Source organism: Hemiscyllium ocellatum, chromosome 31, assembly GCF_020745735.1.
Source record: "Hemiscyllium ocellatum isolate sHemOce1 chromosome 31, sHemOce1.pat.X.cur, whole genome shotgun sequence".
Lineage (NCBI taxonomy): Eukaryota > Metazoa > Chordata > Chondrichthyes > Orectolobiformes > Hemiscylliidae > Hemiscyllium > Hemiscyllium ocellatum.
The window spans coordinates 8,791,759-8,812,166 of NC_083431.1; the positions used below are offsets into that span (position 1 = coordinate 8,791,759).

Here is a 20,408-nt window from a genome sequence, read left to right on the forward strand (position 1 = left end):
TTGTTTGAGAGTGTTGGTGGATTTGTGTGCTACTAGGATTCCGACGGGTCTCAGTAGTCTGGCTGTCATTTCTGAAACTTCTTTGATATATCGTAAGGTGGTTAGGGTTTCTGGCTGTGTTTTGCCTGCTTGTCATGGTTTGTTCTGGAGGAATCTGTGCACTGTTTTTTGAGTATCCGTTCTTCTTGAATACGGCGTATAGGTGGTTCACCTCTGTTTTTCAAACTTCGTCTGTGCTGCAGTGTGTGGTGGCTCATTGGAATAGTGTTCTGATACAGCTTCGTTTGTGTGTGTTGGGATGGTTGCTGGTGTAGTTGAGCATTTGGTCAGTGTTTGTTGGTTTCCTGTATAGCAGGTTTGTAATTCTCCCTTGTCCTTTCTTTCTACTGTGACGTCCAGAAATGCGAGTTTGTTGTCAGTTTCTTCCTCCTTGGTGAACTTTATGCCTGTGACGGTGTTGTTGATGATGTTAAACGTCTCTTCTATCTTGTTTCGTTTTGTGATAACAAAGATGTCATCTATGTAGTGAACCCAGGTTTTTGGTTTGATGATTGGTAGGGCGGTTTGTTCTAGCCTTTGCGTTACCGCTTCTGCTATGAATCCTGATAGCGGAGATCCCATGGGTGTGCCGTTGGTTTGTTTGTAGACTATGTTGTTGAAAGTGAAGTGGGTGGTGAGGCACAGGTTTACTAGCTTCATGATGTTTTCGTTGGTAATGTGAGTGATGGTGGTTGGTGTGTGTGTGTGTGTGTGTGTGTGTGTGTGTGTGTGTGTGTGTGTGTGTGTGTGTGTGTGTGTGTGTGATGGTCTGTTCTAAAAGTGCGGCGAGTGTTTCCTTTGCTAGGTCGATGTTGATGGAGGTAAACAGTGCTGTTACGTCAAATGAGATCATTGCTTCGTCTTCCTCAATTTTGGTGTTTTTGATGATTTTTAGGGATTCCTGGGTGGAGTGGATGGAATGCTGTGACTCTTCTACTAGGTACTTCAGTCTCGTGTGTAGTTCTTTGGCCAGTCAGTAAGTTGGTGTTCCGGGTAGTGAGACTATAGGTCTGAGGGGGGCTCCTGGTTTATGGATTTTTGGTAGTCCGTAGAATCATGGGGTGTTGGTCCCGTCGGATTTCATTTTCTGGAATTCCGTCCTGTTTAATTGTCTGGAATTGTGTAATGTTCTTAGGACATATGTAGTTTTGTTTCCTAATTGTGGGGTCGGGTCGAGCGCCACCTTTTGGTAGGTGTTGGTGTCTGCGAGTAGTACATAGAGAAAGCCAATGTCGTCCCTTCTGTTTAGGATGACTGTGAGTCGACCTTTGTCTGCAGGTAATAGAACGATGTTTTTGTCTTTTTTGAGGCTTTCTTTTCTTGTGTGTTCAGTTTGTTTCCTTCCCTTTTTCGGCTCAGGTAGGTGCAACTGTCTGTCTGATCGTTTGTTGTGTTTCTTTCGTGAGATTGTTGTCCTTCAATGTGGTTTCTAATGCCGCTGGGAAATCCTTCTTGTCAGTGTCTCGGTAATTGAAATTTAATCCTTTGATAGTACCGCTTTTTCTGTGTCTGTTAGGGTCCGGTCTGATAAGTTCTTTATCCATGCCCCTGTGTTATCTGTTTTGTCTTTTTTTTGAGAGTTTGTCAAATTTTTTTCTTCAGGTCCCGATTTTTCTTTATCTGTGTTTGTCGTTGTTTGGTGTTTATGGCTCGTTCTATCGCGTCTGTCCATTCTTGATTTGTTGCTTGTTTGAATAACGGTTTTTGTCGCGCAATTTCCTGGTTGTATTTTTGGAGTCTGTGGTGGGTGTCATTGATTAGCCACCACACACTGCAGCACAGACGAACTTCGAAAAACAGAGGAGAACCACCTATACTATGTATTCAAGAAGAACGGATACTCAAAAAAAAACAGTGCGCAGATTCCTCCAGAACAAACCATGACAAGCAGGCAAAACACAGCCAGAAACCCTAACCACCTTACCATATATCAAAGAAGTTTCAGAAATGACAGCCAGACTACTGAGACCCGTCGGAATCCTAGTAGCACACAAACCCACCAACACTCTCAAACAAAAACTAACAAACTTAAAAGACCCATGGACAAAACCAATGTCATCTATAAAATTCTATGCTAGGACTGCCACAAACACTACGTAGGACAAACAGGAGGAAGGTTTGCCACCAGGATACGTGAACACCAGCTAGCCACAAAAAGACATGACCTCCTCTCCTTCATAGCCCTACACACGGATGAAAAAAAACACCATTTCGACTGGGACAACACATCTATCCTGGGACAAGCTAAGCAAAGAAATGCCAGAGAATTCCTAGAGGCCTGGCACTCCAACCACAATGCCACAAACAAGCACATAGATCTAGATGCCATCTATCAACCCCTCAGAAAATGAACAGGAAATGACATCACCACAAACCCCAGGAACCCCATCCAGGAGAAAGACATAAATAGAAAGCAGGAGACAACAGCTTCGTTTCACTTGGAGGTCGCCACTGATGATGTTACCGAGCCAGGTAATGAAACGTCTGGATATCAAACCTACAGCTCAGCGAGCAAACCTACACCCTAAACCTCAACCTGAGCTACAAACCTTCACAAACCTTGCGAAAAGGATGTGGAAGATTTGGAAAGGGTTCAGAGGAGAGTTAGTAGAATGTTGCCTGGTATGGAGGGAAGGTCTTACAAGGAAAGGCTGAGGGACTTGAGGTTTTTTTCATTAGAGAAAGAAAGTTGATTGAGAGGTGACTCAATTGAGAGATATAAGATAATCAGAGGGTTAAACAGGGTGGGCAGTGAGAGCCTTTGTCCTTGGATGGCGAAGGCTAGCACGAGGGGGGCATAGCTTTAAATTGAGAGGTGACAGATATAGTCAGATGTCAGGGGAAGTTTCTTTACTCAGAGTAATCGGGGCATGCAACAGTGGTAGACATGCCAATTTTAAAGGGCATTTAAATGGTCATTGGATAGACATATAGACGAGAATGAAATAGTGTAGGTTAGATGGGTTCCATATTGGTTCCACAGGTCAGCGTAATATCAAGGGGTGTACTGTGCAAACTCCACACAGATATCCAAACCTGGAAGTTTGTAAAGAGAAAAGACAAGGCAGAATTCTTCACTGATGCTAGATTTAGCTAAACAATGAACTGGAGTGATCCAAATATAAAACAGTTATCGCTGGGTTTCTGCCAGCTAAAGAATCCAGCAAGGTTTCTATGGTTACATTGTTATTCTCTTTTGAAATAAATCTAAACAGTATATATGGATGGAAGCATGGTGCACCCCTGAAAGACTAACACTTGTATTGCAAACTGATTGTCATTAGAGAACATAAGCATTTGGATCAATCTTGTATTTAACCAAGAGTTAAGTGTTTAAGCTGTTTTAACAGCACAGTTGAAACATATATTCCAGTCCAGTTGAGGATGACCCCACAGGAATGATACTAAGAAATGTCCACGTTACTTGGACAGGATTATATAGATCATGGTGAACATGACACAATTAACATTATAAATTGCAGTTTATCACTTCAAACCCCAACAGGATAGCAGCTTTGCCTAACAAGTGCGCAACATATACACAATATTAGTATTAACTAGCTGAAAGAGGCTATCAAAAGTGGTCAACTTAGCAAGGCAGTCTAATGAGCGGTTGTAGCTCCTTTATGGCCAGGATCAGTCGTAGGATGAAATAAAACAGAATAGCCATACAACAAATACAGGTAGAAGACCCTTTATCCGAACATCCAAAAACCGAAAAGCTCAGAAAACCAAAGGTTTTCATGGAGGGGTGAAGCATCAGTCATGTCTGCATAACATAACAGGATTTTCTTGGTGGGTGAAGGCCACATCCACTCGACCCATGTGGTGGTGTGGCCCAGCACTCTCAGGTGTCATTGTTTTTATTATACTTAATTGTTCACTTTCAGAGTGATAATGTCAAAAGGAGGTGCAGGTACACCTACAGGTAACAATAATATAAAGAAAAGAAAGCATGAGATTATCAATAATGCAGAAAGTAGAGTTATTGTAGAAGCTTGATCGTGGTGTGGCTGTGCAGCGTCTTACTGAAGAATATGGTGTTAGAACTACCACTGATTTGAAGAAACAGAAAGGCAAGTTACTGAAGTTTTATGGTAACAGTGATGACCATCAACTAATGGAAAATAGGAAATTAAGTTAAAATGAAGATCTTAACTGTGTGTTGATGGAGTGGATCAGACAACGAAGTAGTGAACGTATGCCACTGACTGGTTTGATGGCCATGAAACAATCTAGAAAATGTTATAAAGAACTGAACATTAAAGGTGAATGTCAATATTCAGAAAGTTGGCTGCAGAAATTCAAGCAGCTTAGTGGTGAAAAGGCTTCTGCTGACCATGAAGCAGCTGAAAATTATATTGATGAATTTGCCAAGCTGATATCTGATAAAAGCCTTAGTCCTGAACAAATTTACAATGCTCATTAAAACGGCTCTCAACTGACACTATGTCCCAAGAAAAACATTAACAACAGCTGATGAGAGAGCACCAACAGGTTTTAAGGAAACTAAGGACAGATTAACTGTGTTTGGATGTGCCAATGCTGCAAGCATACACAAAGCAAAATTGGCAGTGATTGGGAAAAGCAAATATCCGTGATGTCTTAAAGGTGTACACAATTTGCCTGTGCGTTATTGTGCAGACAGGAAAGCATGGGTAACCAGAGAAATGTTTTCCGACTGGTTCAGTAAACACTTCGTATCAGCGGCACAAGCTCATCGCGGGCAAGCTGGACTGGAAGAATAGTGTAAAATTTTTATTGCTCTCGGACAACTACTCCGCACATCCCCCTACCGAACATCTTGTGAAAAGTAATGTTTTTGGCATTTACTTGCCCCCTAATGTGACATCTGTATTACAACCTTGTGACCAAGGAATTTAACACCCCATGAAGAGCAAGTATAAAGACTGTTATGGTTCTGTTCGCCGAGCTGGGAATATGTGTTGCAGACGTTTTGTCCCCTGTCTAGGTGACATCCTCAGTGCTTGGGAACCTCCTGTGAAGCACTTCTGTGATCTTTCCTCCGGCATTTATAGTGATTTGTCTCTGCCGCTTCCAGTTGTCAGTTCCAGCTGTCCGCTGCAGTGGCCGGTATATTGGGTCCAGGTCGAGGTGCTTATTGATTGAATCTGTGGATAAGTGCCGTGCCTCTAGGAATTCCCTGGTTGTTCTGTGTTTGGCTTGTCCTATAATAGTAGTGTTGTCCCAGTCGAACTCACGTTGCTGGTCAACTGCGTGTGTGGCTACTAAGGATAGCTGATCGTGTCGTTTCGTGGCTAGTTGATGTTCATGGATACGGATCGCTAGCTGTCTTCCTGTTTGTCCTATGTAGTGTTTTGTGCAGTCCTTGCATGGGATTTTGTACTCTACGTTGGTTTTGCTCATGCTGGGTATCGGGTCCTTTGTCCTGTTGAGTTGTTGTCTGAGAGTGGTTGTTGGTTTGTGTGCTATTATGAGTCCTAGTGGTCGTAGTAGTCTGACTGTCAGTTCAGAAATGTTCTTGATGTATGGTAACGTGGCTAGTTTTTGGGTTGTGGCATGTCCTCATTCCATTGTCTTTCCCTTAGGCATCTGTTGATGAAATTGCGGGGGTATCTGTTTTTGGCGAATACAGAGTAGAGGTGTTCTTCTTCCTCTTTCTGCAGTTCTGGTGTGCTGCAGTGTGTTGTGGCTCTTTTGAACAGTGTCTTGATGCAACTTGTGTGTGTGTTGGGTGGTTGCTTTCGTAGTTCAGGATTTGGTGTGTGTGTGTGGCTTTCCTGTACACCTTGGTGGTGAATTCTCCGTTCGGTGTTCTCTGTACCATCACGTCCAGGAATGGGAGTTGGTTGTCCTTTTTTTCTCTCTAGTGAATCGGATTCCTGTGAGTGTGGCGTTGATGATCCGGTGTGTGTTCCCTATTTCTGTGTTTTTAATGATTACAAAGATGTCATCTACATATCTGACCCAGAGATATCTGTTATAGATTCACTATAAATACCGGAAGAAACATCACAGAAGCGCTTCACAGGAGGCTCCCAAGCACTGAAGATGTCACCAAGACAGGGGACGAAACATCTGCAACACAAATTCCCAGCTCGGCGAACAGAACCACAACAACGAGCACCCGAGCTACAAATCTTCCCACAAACTTTGAAGTATAAAGACTATTTTTAAAATAGTATGCTTGCTGCAGAGAGGTAGGAATTCAAGATTGCCTGAAAGAGTTTAGTGTTAAGCATGCCATTTATGCATTTGCTAATGCTTGGAATGATGTTGATAAAACAACACTAACAAATGCTTGGCACAGACTCTGGCCTACAACTATGTTTCTTATAAATGAACCTACAGATGAAGAGTTTGAAGGATTTCATGCCACTGAAGAGAAAAAGATGATAGCAAGCCTTGTTACTTATGCACAAAGTTTATCAGATGGAAGTGTAAATAAATTACATGAAGCTGACATTGATGAAATGCTGAACATTGACAATGATGTGCCTGTCGTGCATTCCTTGAGTGATGGAAACATTGCTGAAATGGCTTAAATACAGATTCCTGTACAGATAAGTGTGAGGTTAGTAGTGATAAGTTAGTGAACACATTTGAAAAATTCCCCACTGACAACATGGTGAAAATGTGTGATCAGTTAATTGCTGGCCTTGGACAACTTTCATTTATCCGTGAGCAAGAGATTAAGGCAATTTATTCAATTAAAGAGAGATTGCTTAGACAGAAACCCATGTTAATGAGACAGATGAAACTTGAAGAAGCCTTTAAAAATGTTGCCTGCAATAGTGCTGAAGCTGTGTATGTTTAAGTTTTCCCAAATGGTTTGTTGTAATGATTTTTCTGGAAATAAAATATTGTTGAATACATTTCATTTATCAATACGCTTCTCTATAAATAAAGTGTGGTAGTATTGTTAGTCTTTATTTATGTTCGATTACGGGATGCGCCCTGCACCCTACAGGGACACTGAAAACTGAAAAATTCCAAATTCCGAAAAGCAGCTGGTCCCGACGATTTCGGATAAAGGATCGTGTACCTGTACAAGCAAATTAAAGCATTTTCTGATTCTGGTTATCTCTCAGGAATGTGTGTGTGCAATCATTCTATATTTTCACCTATTAAATTCTCAGCAAATCACAGTTCTGAACTTCTGTCTAACTGTTTGGATTTCTGATGGTGGTATTTTTCATCCACTGCTTGCACCTCACACTATTGCAGAATATTACTGCACTCTGCAATAGTGCAAATGTGCAATAGATGTTTGTATACTTCCACCAAGTTTTGTTTACTTGGCAACCAGTTAATGTTAGTTAGGTCAGCTGGCAATATGTCATGCACATATTTTTCACTATTTCTTCTTGGGATGTGAGCACTGCTGAAAAGGACAGCATTTGTTGTCTATCCTTATTTATCCTTAAACCAAGTGGCTTGAGAGGCTATTTCAGAGGGCAGTTAAGAGTCAACCACATTGCAATGGGTCTGAAGTCACCAGGTAAGAATGACAGATATCCTTTCATGAAAGGACATGAGTGAACAATTTATGACAATTGCCAATGTTTACACAATCACCATTAGACTAACCTTTCAGTTCTAGATTTTATTGAATTCAAATTTCACCATCTGCCATGCTGGGATTCAAACTCATAACCCAGGAGTTGCAACCTGGGGACCTGTGCAGTGTCACGACTACTATGTCACAATCTCGTCTTCAATTAGACAATAGGTGCAGGAATAGACTATTCAGCCCTTCGAGCCTGCACCGCCATTCAATATGATCATGGCTGATCATTCCTAATTAGTATCCTCTTCCTGCCTTATCTCCATAACCCTTGATTCCACTAACTTTGAGAGCTCGATCCAACTCTTTCTTAAATGAATCCAGAGACTGGGCCTCCACTGCCCTCTCGGGCAGAGCATTTCACACAGCCACCACTCTCTGGGTGAAGAAGTTTCTCCTCATCTCTGTCCTAAATGGTCTATCCCGTATTTTTAAGCTGTGTCCTCTGGTTCGGCACTCACCCATCAGCGGAAACATGTTTCCTGCTGCCAGAGTGTCCAACCCTTTCATAATCTTTTATGTCTCAATCAGATCCTCTCTGTCTTCTAAACTCAAGGGTATACAAGCCCAGTCGCTTCAGTCTTTCAGTGTAAGGTAATCCCGCCATTCCAGGAATTGACCTCGTGAACCTATGCTGCACTCCCTCAACAGCCAGAATGTCTTTCCTCAAATCTGGAGACCAGAACTGCACACAGTACTCCAGGTGTGGTCTCACCAGGGCCCTGTACAGCTGCAGAAGAACCTCTTTGCTTTTATACTCAATTCCTCTTGTTATGAAGGCCAGCATGCTATTAGCCTTCTTCACTACCTGCTGTACCTGCATGCTTACCTTCATTGACTGGTGTATAAGAACACACAGATCTCTCTGTACTGCCCCTTTACCTAAATTGATTCCATTTAGGTAGTAATCTGCCTTCCCGTTCTTGCCGCCAAAGTGGATAACCATACATTTATCCACATTAAACTGCATCTGCCATGCATCTGACCACTCACCTAAATTGTCCAGGTCACCCTGTAATCTCCTAACATCCTCATCACATTTCACCCTGCCACCCAGCTTTGTATCATCAGCAAATTTGCTAATGTTATTGCTGATACCATCTTCTATATCATTAACATAAATTGCAAAAAGCTGCGGTCCCAGCACGGATCCCTGCAGTACCCCACTGGTCACTGCCTGCCATTCCGAAATGGAGCTGTTTATCACTACCCTTTGTTTCCTATCAGCCAACCAATTTTAAATCCAATCTAGTACTTTGCCTCCAATACCATGCACCCTAATTTTACTCACTAACCTCCTGTGTGGGACTTCATCAAAAGCTTTCTGAAAGTCCAGGTACACTACATCTACTGGATCTCCCTTGTCCATCTTCAGAGTTACATCCTCAAAAAATTCACGAAGATTAGTCAAGCATGATTTCCCCTTCATAAATCCATGCTGACTCTGTCCTATCCTGTTACTACTATCCAAATGTGCCGTAATTTCATCCTTTATAATAGACTCCAGCATCTTTCCCACCACTGAGGTCAGACTACCAGGTCTATAATTTCCTGCTTTCTCCCACCTTTCTTAAAAAGTGGTATAACATTAGCCACCCTCCAATCCTCAGGAACTGACCCCGAATCTATCGAACTCTGGAAAATAATCACCAACGCATCCACGATTTCCCGAGCCACCTGCTTCAGTACCCTGGGATGTAGACCATCAGGCCCCGGGAACTTATCAACCTTCAGACCTAACAGTCTCTCCAATACCAATTCCTGGCAAATATAAATTCCCTTCAGTTCAGGTCCTTCAGCCACTGTTACCTCAGGGAGATTGCTTGTGTCTTCCCCAGTGAACACAGATCTGAAGTACCCATTTCATTCTTCTGCCATTTCTTTGTTCCCTGTAATATATTCCCCTGTTTCTGTCTTCAAGGGCCCAATTTTAGTCCTAACCATTTTTTTGCCTTGCACATACTTAAAAAAGCTTTTACTATCCTCCTTTATATTATTGGCCAGTTTACCTTCATACCTCATTTTCCCTCTGCGTATTTTCTTCTTGTTAATCCTCTGTTGCTCTTTAAAAGCTTCCCAGTCCTCAGGTTTCCACCTTATCTTTTCTATGTTATACCTTTTCTCTTTTAACTTTATATGTTTCTTAGCTTCCCTCGTCAGCCACGGTCGCCCATGCCTCCTCCTAGGATCTTTCTTCCTTTTAGGAATGAACTGATCCTGCAACTTCTGCATTATACACAGAAATATCCGCCATTGTTCGTCCACAGTCATCCCTGCTAAGGTACTGCACCATTGAACTTTGGCCAGCTCCTCCCTCATAGTTCCATAGTTCCCTTTATTCAACAGAAGTACTGTCACTTCCGACTGTACCCTCTCCCTCTCAAATTGCAGATTGAAGCTTAATGTATTATGGTCACTACTTCCCAATGGCTCCTTCACTTTGAGGTCTCTGACCAATTCTGGTTCGTTACACAATACCAGATCTGGTATTGTGACCTGGTTAGGTAATATTTCACTTTATTTGAGTATACAAACCTTCAAGTGGTATCAACACTGATGAGGGTTTCTCTTAAAACCAGAAATGTTTCTGAGAACTGCTCAGACATCACCCACTGAAGATACCTATGACAAACATATGGTTTTCGAATTTAAACCCATTTTCTTGAATAAATCCAAAATCAATTTTAGCAACTTGTGCAAAAACCAGGTATTTTTACATTCTTCACATTGGTCATAGGGCAAATATCAGACTCCTGTTCATAACTCACCAAATGATATGTAATTGGAAAGGAGATCTAGTCCAGATTCATTTCTCCGAATGTTGTCAATTCCACATGTCCCTGATGTTCCTTGTTCTCCTACATAAGTGGTGCAATTCATCCCCAAATCAGCACATGATACTGTGTTACTTCGCGCCTCAGACATTTGGCTTTTGACTTCAGACATTTTGCTCCTGACTTCAGCCATTTGGGCCTTCAATCTCTTCAGAACCCCGGAATTAGGAGGCGATCGACGCACAGTCTGCTGTCTCCGCTGCTCACGATCTTTCCGACATTGAGCTAATATGTAAAAAGAAAAATGGATGCGAAGTTATTTTAAAACAAATTGGGTGGCTTAATAAATCACGAACAAAAAAGTAGTTGGTGTTGGGCTCCAAAACTGTGACAGCTACCACCATAAAGGCCAAGGTAGCAGATGCCTTGGAATACCATCACTTGTAAGCTCCCGTCCAAGTCACACTACGTTTACTTGTTACTATAATTGCTGTTCTGTCACTATTATTTAAAGTGTATATTTAAACAGAGAATCTGCATAAAGCCGCAGCACAGGAGACTTGGGGATACTCGTGCAAGAATCATAGAAAGCTAACACACAGGTGCAGCTGGTAATCACAACAAATCCTATAAAATCAAATCTGAATGGAATATTGGCCATTATTTCAAGGGGGTTTGGAGTATAAATGTAGTGAAGTCTTACTGTAACTGTACATGGTGCTGGTGTGACCATGTCAGGAATAATGAGAGCAGTTCTGGTCCCCTTATTTAAAGGCAAGATATCACAGGAGGCAATTCAGAGAAGGCTAATTAGGATGGTCCCTGATATGGAAGGATAATCTTATGAAGACAGGTTAAACAGGTTGGGACCCTACTCACTGAAGTTTGGAAGAAGGAGGTGAGCTCATTGAAACATACACGATTCTTAAGAGGCTTAACAGGGTAAACGCTGAGAGAAGGTTTCCCCTCATGGGAGAGTCTGGTCCTGGAGGGCATTGTCTCAGAATAAAGGGATGCCAAACTAAGACGGAGATGATCAGGAATTTCTTCTTACAAGGTTGGGGGTCTTTGGAATCCTTGTCACAGAGAGCTGTTGAAGCAGAGCCCTTGTATGTATTTTAGGGCAAGGTAGATAGGTTACGGGAAAATGCAGGCATGCGGACAAGAGGAAGTCATATCAGTCATGATCCTACTGAATGATGGAACAGGCTTGCAGGGATGAACAGCCGACTTCGGTTTCCAGTTTTGGTTTTAAAATCCTGGAACTTCGATACAGCACTGTGGGTGTGCCTATACTACATGGATTGCATCAGATTAAAGTAGCACTCATCAGCACCTCCTCTGAAGGGCAATTAGGAATAAGCAATAAAATGTTGACCTAGCCAACACCATCAACATCCCATGAAAACAATAAAACAAAATGAAAAATACTCAAAAGTTCTGAGTTAATTTTGGGAGTCTGTGATGATTAATCCAGTTTCAAAGAGTCCTTTAACCAAAGTAGAAATGGAGACCCACTGCATTAAAGCATACTACTTCTGTTAGAATCCTTTCAGCCAAGATTACCTTTTTTCTATTTTTTATCTAAAAGGTACACCTCCTGTCAAACTACTGGTCAGTATGGCTCAGAAACTCATTGGATCAACTCACGACAACTTAAGTGTTTTGGAAATAATAAAAGAAATTAGAAATTGATCAGTTTGAACAGTCTCATTGTGGATCTTCAGCTCATTATCCCAGAAAGTTGGGATCCAAAGTATCAACGGGGAACTCTCTGGTACCGAGTTTATAATCTATACATACGTGACTATCAGGAGTACTTGAACAGGCAATGGCTCCATTCTCTCTAAAGGAAACAGCTGAGGTTTTACCAAATGAATATCTTTGAAATTTTGAAAGGATTTGATAGTAATAGAAGTAGACATGTTAATAGTAAAGGTGCATGTAAGGGAAAGATAGGCAATTACATGAGACAGAAAGGAATAGAGGATTAACCAGGTGTATTGAATAGCTTCTTATTGTGCTGTAACATTTTACATACAATGGATCCCTGATTTACGAATGCAATCCCATAGAGGGGCGTAACTTTAAAGACCCAACACACGAACATCTCCTGTACTTACGAACAGCTTTATGTTGTCCTGCCTTGCTTTGACTTGTGAATGGACTCCAGAACAGAACCAGTTTGTATCCCAGGGATTGCCTGTAATGCTTTTTACCACAGACAGTCCAAGCTTTTTTAGGAGCATTGTTGAAGTATTCTCTTTGCCTGGTCCCGTAGATGAAGGGAGAGCCAAAGAGTTGCTTAGAGTCATGAAGGAATATTGTACTATCTGAACCATGGACTCTAAGCAGCTAGATGGAATAACATGCTCAAATTAGAGAGGGAACAATTGGTTCAAAGGAGCTATAGCAAGAGTTGCACGCAGTAATCTAAAGTTTACAAATCCATGCTGCAGTCTGCCATACAATCACCCCATGTACAAAGCAATACAGGTACTTTGAAGACAAAGGCAATGAAAAAATAATCAGACTTTACTAATCATTGCCAAACCTTTAGGAAATTTAAATTGTATCAGTGATGCATTTCTTATACAACAACTACATCATCAGATGTCAAGAACCTCAGAAGATTTGGCTTTGGGCCAAATACTACAGCTTCTGTCAAACACCACAAGTGCAGAATTTTTTTCACATATAAACCTTCACATGGCATTGAGAAGTTCTCCATGACGTTTAAGTAGCTGAACTCCTCAGTTCTGGGCTTGAGGTGGGACCATGTTTTGGAATTTAGTATAACTCTGAATTGACAGCAAAGACACAGATGTTTCAACAAATGCTTTCTATGTGAATGCTTCTCCCAATCCTTCTCCCTCCCAACTTCACCTAATCCCATCAGCAAAACCTTTCATTCCTTTCTCCTGTATGAATTTATCCACATGAGTTACTGTTCCAAATTCTGACCATTTTCAAGCAGAAAAAAAGCTCCAATTGAATTTCCCAACTGGATTTATTGTTGACTATCTTGTATTTATGGCCCCTAATTTCAGAGTTTTAACTGAAATGTCTCAAGTATTGCACACACTGCATTACATTATAAATTACAGATTGAGCATGATACCTGCAGAGTGCAGGAGGGAAGCTGGTGGGCGTGGTTGAAGGCCCCACAAGTTTTCCATACTACTCCGGTCCTTCAGGTCCAATAGCTGTATGAGAATAACTGGGTCAATGTCGAGTAGACTGCTGCTGGCTGCAGATGCTAGACTGCCCATGCCCCTTCTTGAGGACTTGCTACGGTTGCTCAGCCCTCCTGTGACAAAGAAAATCAAAATTATTGTTGGGACAAAATTCTTATTTGGGCATTCCCACCTGTATTCCTTTCTCATTTGTTATTTGCACCAAAGAGCTCAGCAAAATAACAGTTACAATTAACAGGTGGTCAACAGAAAAGTTTAGTACTGGAGACTGATAACATTTCTCACAAGCAAGAATATCGAGACCAAAAGAACCAAGGCAGATTAATAATATCAGACATGATTTAACCAAATTGCTGAACAAGTTTGACAAGCAAAATGGTTCACTCCATTTCTGTGGACTGTATGTCTAATTCATCTCGAATATAAACCTTGGTCGACTTGATGAAAAATAATTGATGCTTCATTGCCAATAGGATTATTTTCCACCGTGCTGAACTTTAAAATGGGAGAATGGGGAATGATACTTAATGAAGTCAGATACTCAATGGCAAAGAATAATTGATCCCCACCTCCAACCAAAACACAAGGTATTCCAAATTTCCTCAATCACAGACTTACCGGAAGCTCCAGCCGAATCATCCAACTCTCCTTCCTCCAGATCCATGTTGTTGCTGTATTCAACATCATTCTCTCCAGACCTGAAAAAAATAAAGCTTAAAAAGCTAATTCAACCGGGATAAATTTTGGGAGCTTTTGGCTATTATTTGAGCTTAATTCAATACAGGATAACACGACCTAGAAACAGGAATAGACCATTTGACATTTGAGCCCATTCCATTATTTGTAAGATAATAGGTGCTGTGGTTGTGATGTGAACTTCATCTTCTTGTCTGACCCCACCCTCCAGAGCCCTAGTCTCGCCCATCAACCAAAGGTCTGTCCAAACAGCCTTGAATAAATTCAATAACTTAGCCTCCACTGTTGGAGAATTCCACATGCTAATGACCATCAGGAAAAAAAATTCACCCCATCTCCATCTTAAAAGTAAGATCCCTTAGTCTTATAACCTGCAGGAAGAGGACCAGAGGACCAAGGCACATCTATGATCAAAATATGTAAAAAGGTTTCCTCAGAAGCCATTTTTGCAAATTTCAGGTTAAATGTTCTTAAGAAATATTTATCTTAGTAACCACTACGTGATCCAATATTTTAGATACTATAATGTCAGCATGTGACAATGGCTATGTTTGGAATCTTCTCTGCCAGCTCGTAAATTTAACAAAACCAAAATAATTTTCATAAAAATTTATTCTTGCCAAGAAGGATGACTGCTACTTAACTTGGTCACCAGAATGTGTAGCGTATGTTTGAGCAAGAGTTTCCCATCATTCATTTCTCTTCGAAGTAAATCAACGGCAGCACTTCAGAGATCAGGAACACAGTACAGGATCACCACTCTGATGACCTAGAGGAGAATTTTCAACTAGTCTGCTCAAAGGATTGGTTCAAGCAGTGTGTGAATTTGAGAGGTGTAGTAGCTGTCAAGCACCTTGTCTAAGTACCACAAAGGTGTGTCTTTGTACTGCAGAAGAAGCATCAAAGAAGGGTCCAAATCTCTCCAGTAATGTTCCTGCGTATTAAATTAGGAACAAGAACTCTGGCCAAAAGCAAGTTATAATGAACTTGTGCAACATATTAGCTCATTTCCAGTTTGAACATTGTACTTAATTCTAGGTATTGTGCTCTGAAACAAACTCAAGAGGTTAGAGGAGATTTACTAACATGGTTTCAAGAAAGAAGAATTTATAGTTATCATCCTGGGCATTACCACTGACCAGAAACTGAACTTGCCCAGTCACACAAACCATAATAGTCACTGTGGCTAGAAAAGTAAGTCAGAGTCTAGGGACCTTGCAGCAAGTGACTCATCTCCTGTCTCTCCAAAACCTGTCTAGCATCGACAAGCCATAAGTTAGGAATGGAGGAGAAAGTGAGGACTGCAGATGCTGGAGATCAGAGCTGAAAATGTGTTGCTGGAAAAGCGCCGCAGGTCAGGCAGCATCCAAAGAGCAGGAGAATCGACGTTTCGGGCATGAGCCCTTCTTGAAGAAGGGGAAAAAGAACTCTGATTTAAGTAATGACTGGTTAGGAATTGGAAAACAGTAAGAGAATGGTGGAAGCTGGTTCTGTAGCAAATTTTGAGAGGGAAGTGAATAAATACTGAGGGAGAAAAAAATTGCAGGAATATAAAGGACAATGAAATGGAATCAGTTGAATTTGCGTGTGTTACAGCTAATGGATGCCTGATTAATTTAAGTAAAGGAGACTTTGATTTATGATTTTTAAAATTTGAAACGTACATTGAGCATAAATAGCGTTAGTAGACATAAAATAGATAAGTAGGAGATTGCACGACAATACTAACATAGTCTCCTCATCAATGTCATTTTCCTCTGTATTACTGGTTGCTGTGGAACTAGCAGATGAACTGCTGCCATCAAGTTGGATCAATTCATCATCCACAGTGAGGCATTCGATGTCCAAATCACCATCAGACAGATCATGCTAAACAAAGAAAAATGTTACATTAAGTGAAAGCACTTAGAAAAGGAATTAACATTTCAACTACATATCTAATGTTTCACTAACTGTAGGGAGCTGAAAATGTGTTGCTGGTTAAAGCACAGCAGGTTAGGCAGCATCCAAGGAATAGGAAATTCTTCGGGTAAAAAATGAGGTCTGCAGATGCTGGAGATCACAGCTGAAAATGTGTTGCTGGTTAAAGCTGATGCTGCCTAACCTGCTGTACTTTAACCAGCAACACATTTTCAGCTGTGATCTCCAGCAACTGCAGACCTCATTTTTTACACTAAATGTAGGGACACAACTTACGTTTTGGAATGTGCACAGCAACAAAAATGATATTCACAATCACTCATCAGAAAAAGGGTCTCATGACAAGTAGGGTGTATGGATGAATTCCATTGTGGTGGGTTGTCTGAGCAGGACATTCCTCCAAAATAACCCCATTTAATGGTCAGTCCTACATCACCTACAATCACTAGTTGTGGAACCAAGTAAGTTTTTTAAGCAGAAGAGAAAGCAAAGCTTAAAGAACTTGAGAACAGAAGTGAACTGTTACACATGATTAACTGAACCACGACACTCCAAACTCAAGGGGGCGTCATTATTTTGAAGGTGCATAGTGCCCTGAAAGCAAACCTATTAATGTTCTGTTGTTAGAATACCAGAAGCATAAAAACTAACAAAAGGCCTCTCTCACTAAATACACCCAACACTAAATTTTCTTCCAGCCATGTCCCCCCCACAATCCCTCCTCCATTAATCCAGATCAATGAGAAGGTCCTGGGAAACATGGACCACCTTCCATGCCCTGGAAGACAATCATAGTATCAAAATTCACCATTGCCTTTAATGTGCCAAATTGATGTCAGCTGACTGAGAAACAGAATATTCAAAGATCAGCATCTCAAACATAAGACTAAGGTCATGGTTTTCTGGACAGTAACAATTCAATGTACCTCCATGTTTTGGAGACTTGGACAACTACAAATGGGATCCCCAAAGCTCTAGAGAAGTAGCACCATCACAAATCCCCTTCCTCCCACTCTCAAGTCCAGTGGCAAGAAAGGTGGGCCCACCTCTCTCAAACGAACATGCAAGTGGGATATAATGTTCATATTCCCAAAACCAAACTCCCAAAATAACTTCCAGTAGGGAATTCTGACATGGTAAAAACAGGGCAAATTATTCAGGGTCGTGCTCAAAGCAACTCTGAAGAGATCAAACATTCCTACCAACTCAAGTTTGGGGCTGTTCAAAATTAATTCAGGAAGGCACCAGAGAAAGATTTCAAGAGCAACACACAGAGATGAAGTGGTGCCTGAGGGATAACATGAAGTTCCAAATAACCTGCCTATCCAACCATCTGAGCACTACTTGCCCTACATGTGGCAGAGTCTGCAGGTCATGAAACTGATTCAGTCAATCATCTCCAAACCGACTGCAGCGGAGCAGAAGTATGTCACCAACCAGCTGATACACTGCCTAAAAGGAGCTACTGCAGCTATGCACATTTCATCTATTTAAAAATAATACAAAGGCTTACTTGCCATACAATTAAAAAAAGGAAAATACATGGGCCAGATTCTCAATGCCCTAAAAATGTGCAGAAATGTAGAATTGGCAAGTTATGCAATAGATGCAGCACAAATGACTAAGGCAATTACACTTACTCTTCTGGAAGCAAATGGCATGCAATGTTTGAGATTTTTAGGATTTTGAAGAGGTCACAATATATTTTCTTGAAGTTCTGTTTAAAGTTTTACAAATAAAAACTTAAGATTGAAAGGTTCTACACACTATTTTTAAAACAGATATGAAAAGTAGAACAAGGCTGTACTTGTAATAAAACCATTTACATTGGAGTCATCCTGCACGGTCTTGTCCTCTTCATCCTCCACTTTCACCTGGTTGTTTGGCAGTACCGAACATGCTCCCTCTGCTGGTAAATCTTCATTATGAACAAGCTTTTTTGTCCTTGTGTCTAAGCAATCATTAGTTTGTGGACTCAAGCGTGTGTCGGGTGGCGATAAACTTTGTGCTGTCCTGTTACGTGAAAGTTCAATGGCCAATCGCTGAAGAGTATAGGGTATGGACAGGGAAGAAGATAAAGACAAGAAGAAATGTTTTTAAAGACCAAAATTTTTCAAAACACAGAATGAATTAACAGGTGCTTTCCTTTCTCAATTAAATACACAAATGGTGTTACCTTGGGATGATTTCTTTCAAATGTTAAGATTTTTATTTTACATAGAGCTGTACTAAAGAACATTAAAAGGAACACCACAATTCATGTACTTGGGGTAAAAAAAACAAAATAACTATGGATGCTGGAAAACAAAAACTGAAATTTCTGCAAAAAACTCAGCAGATTCTCATAGAATTATAGAATCCTTCCAGTGAGAAAGCAGGCTATTCGGCCCATTAAGTCCACATCGACCCACACCCCTCTTCTACAACCCCACATTTCCCACGAGTAATCCACTTGATTTGCACATCTTTGGACTGAGGGAGGAAACTGGAACAACCCAGAGGAAACCAGCAGACACGGGGAGAATGTGCAAACTCTACACAGAATCGCCTGAGGGAGGAATCAAATCTGGGTCCCCAGACCTGGTGAGGCAGCAGTGCCACCCCCATGCTGGGATTGGCAGCATCTGTGGAGAGGCAGCCGAGTTAATGCTTCGTGTCCAGTGACCCTACTTCAGAACTCGGAAGATGACAGATGCTGCAGACCTGCTGAGCTTTTCCAGCAAACTCTGTTACTGTACTTGTTTAGAAAGCTAGAACTCTAATCAAGCTAATGAAGTCAGCTCATTCATTCCTCAATGATACCATACAGAAACTGGGTCTATTATATCACCATAATAAAATAAAGGTCACAACTTTAATCTCCAATAAAGCAGACTTCATATTCAAACTCACCTAGATATTATTAACCCAAGTGTTTTATCGATCTTATTAAGCAGATGAATAAGAGGTGTCTACTTATAGGATGCTAATCCATGAACAAATAGGATTAAATATCATGATGGAAAGGGTTCTCTCAAAGTTATACTACATGAATTTATATTGAAGAAACTGTCCTCTGCAATCCAGGAGAAAATCCCCAACATTTAGCAATAAAAAAAAGCCTTTTTATCATTGATGTTGTCTAGAATTCAAGTAGTAATTAGGGTCAAAATTGTCAAGTATTGCTACTTTTAAATACACACAAAACTTACATGCAACCCATTTTTATCTTTTAAGAAAGGGGATTTCATCATAGTTAAGATTTTCTTTGCAACAGACCAAAGATTACAACAAGAGGACAAGGAAGCAGTTAATCTGGAGTTTGCTTCCTTCATTCAGCATTGATTGGCAGAATTACTTAACCTGAGAAAAGTTTCATTAGAAATGCCTAGAGTTTAATCATTTCAAGTCTACAAAATAGGTCACAGTAACTTTTTGTTTTTGCAGTGTAAAGTGAGAAATGCCGACATTTCCGAAATATTCCAGAGGTAAGAGCTGCTCACACACTGTCAAACTGCAACGCTTTCTCTTTTCCCACTTCAAGTGCTATTATCTTAGGGCAAATTCTATTAACCTGCCAGTCATGAAGATGTTGCATCATTTGATCAAGTCAACTCAATAAACCAGGAGGAGCTCTTGTAATACTGTCTTTTTATCAGAGCGAAATGGTTAGGGTTCAGGTCCTACTTGCTTTGACATGTGTCAAAATATAACTGAATAGGCCAACTAAAAATATCTACTCAATAAGCCATTACAGCAAACTTATTCTAAAAAGCAAGGACCAAAATATTCTAATGTTTGTAAATCTAGTTTCTCGTGTGACAACTAAACATCTTAAGATTGTTTCGATCTGCTTTCCAAGATACAACTGAGGTCCAAAACAAACGCACCACAACTGTGGGAACTGTCCCTTCAGCCTCAAGATGCTGTCAAGTTAAACCAGATTTTACAATCAATTCTCAAAATCTCAAACCAGATTTGGAGGTATTGGGAACCCAAAACAACTCCATTCGATTGTTCTTTCTCTATCACTCAACTGAACTAGTTATCTATCCTGCCAGTGATAATTAGATAATCTCCTACAGTCCAGTGCCAGCACCTGCCACAATCACTAGAGCAGATTCAAATACGATAAGAATTATATTCGGATAAAGAAGCAAATCCTGCACTATTTTCCTCAAGTTTCAGTGGCACAGCAATGTCCTAAAGGGTCTGACATCAAAAGAACATTCAGGTGTTCAGACACCAAACCAT

The 20,408-nt window shown here is 40.8% G+C and overlaps 1 protein-coding gene across 3 annotated transcripts in view; it reads right to left on the bottom strand.

Annotated features, from left to right (window-relative positions):
• Positions 1-20,408, bottom strand: part of trim37 (tripartite motif containing 37) — a 108,675-nt gene that overhangs the window by 17,714 nt on the left and 70,553 nt on the right. For all 3 annotated transcript variants that reach the window (XM_060847836.1, XM_060847838.1, XM_060847837.1), the window contains exons 17-21: positions 18,002-18,217; positions 15,985-16,124; positions 14,178-14,257; positions 13,484-13,672; positions 10,357-10,647 (exon numbers count right to left, since the gene is read on the bottom strand). In XM_060847836.1, coding sequence (XP_060703819.1) covers positions 10,357-10,647; positions 13,484-13,672; positions 14,178-14,257; positions 15,985-16,124; positions 18,002-18,217 — 916 coding nt within the window. The remainder of the gene's footprint in view (positions 1-10,356; positions 10,648-13,483; positions 13,673-14,177; positions 14,258-15,984; positions 16,125-18,001; positions 18,218-20,408) is intronic.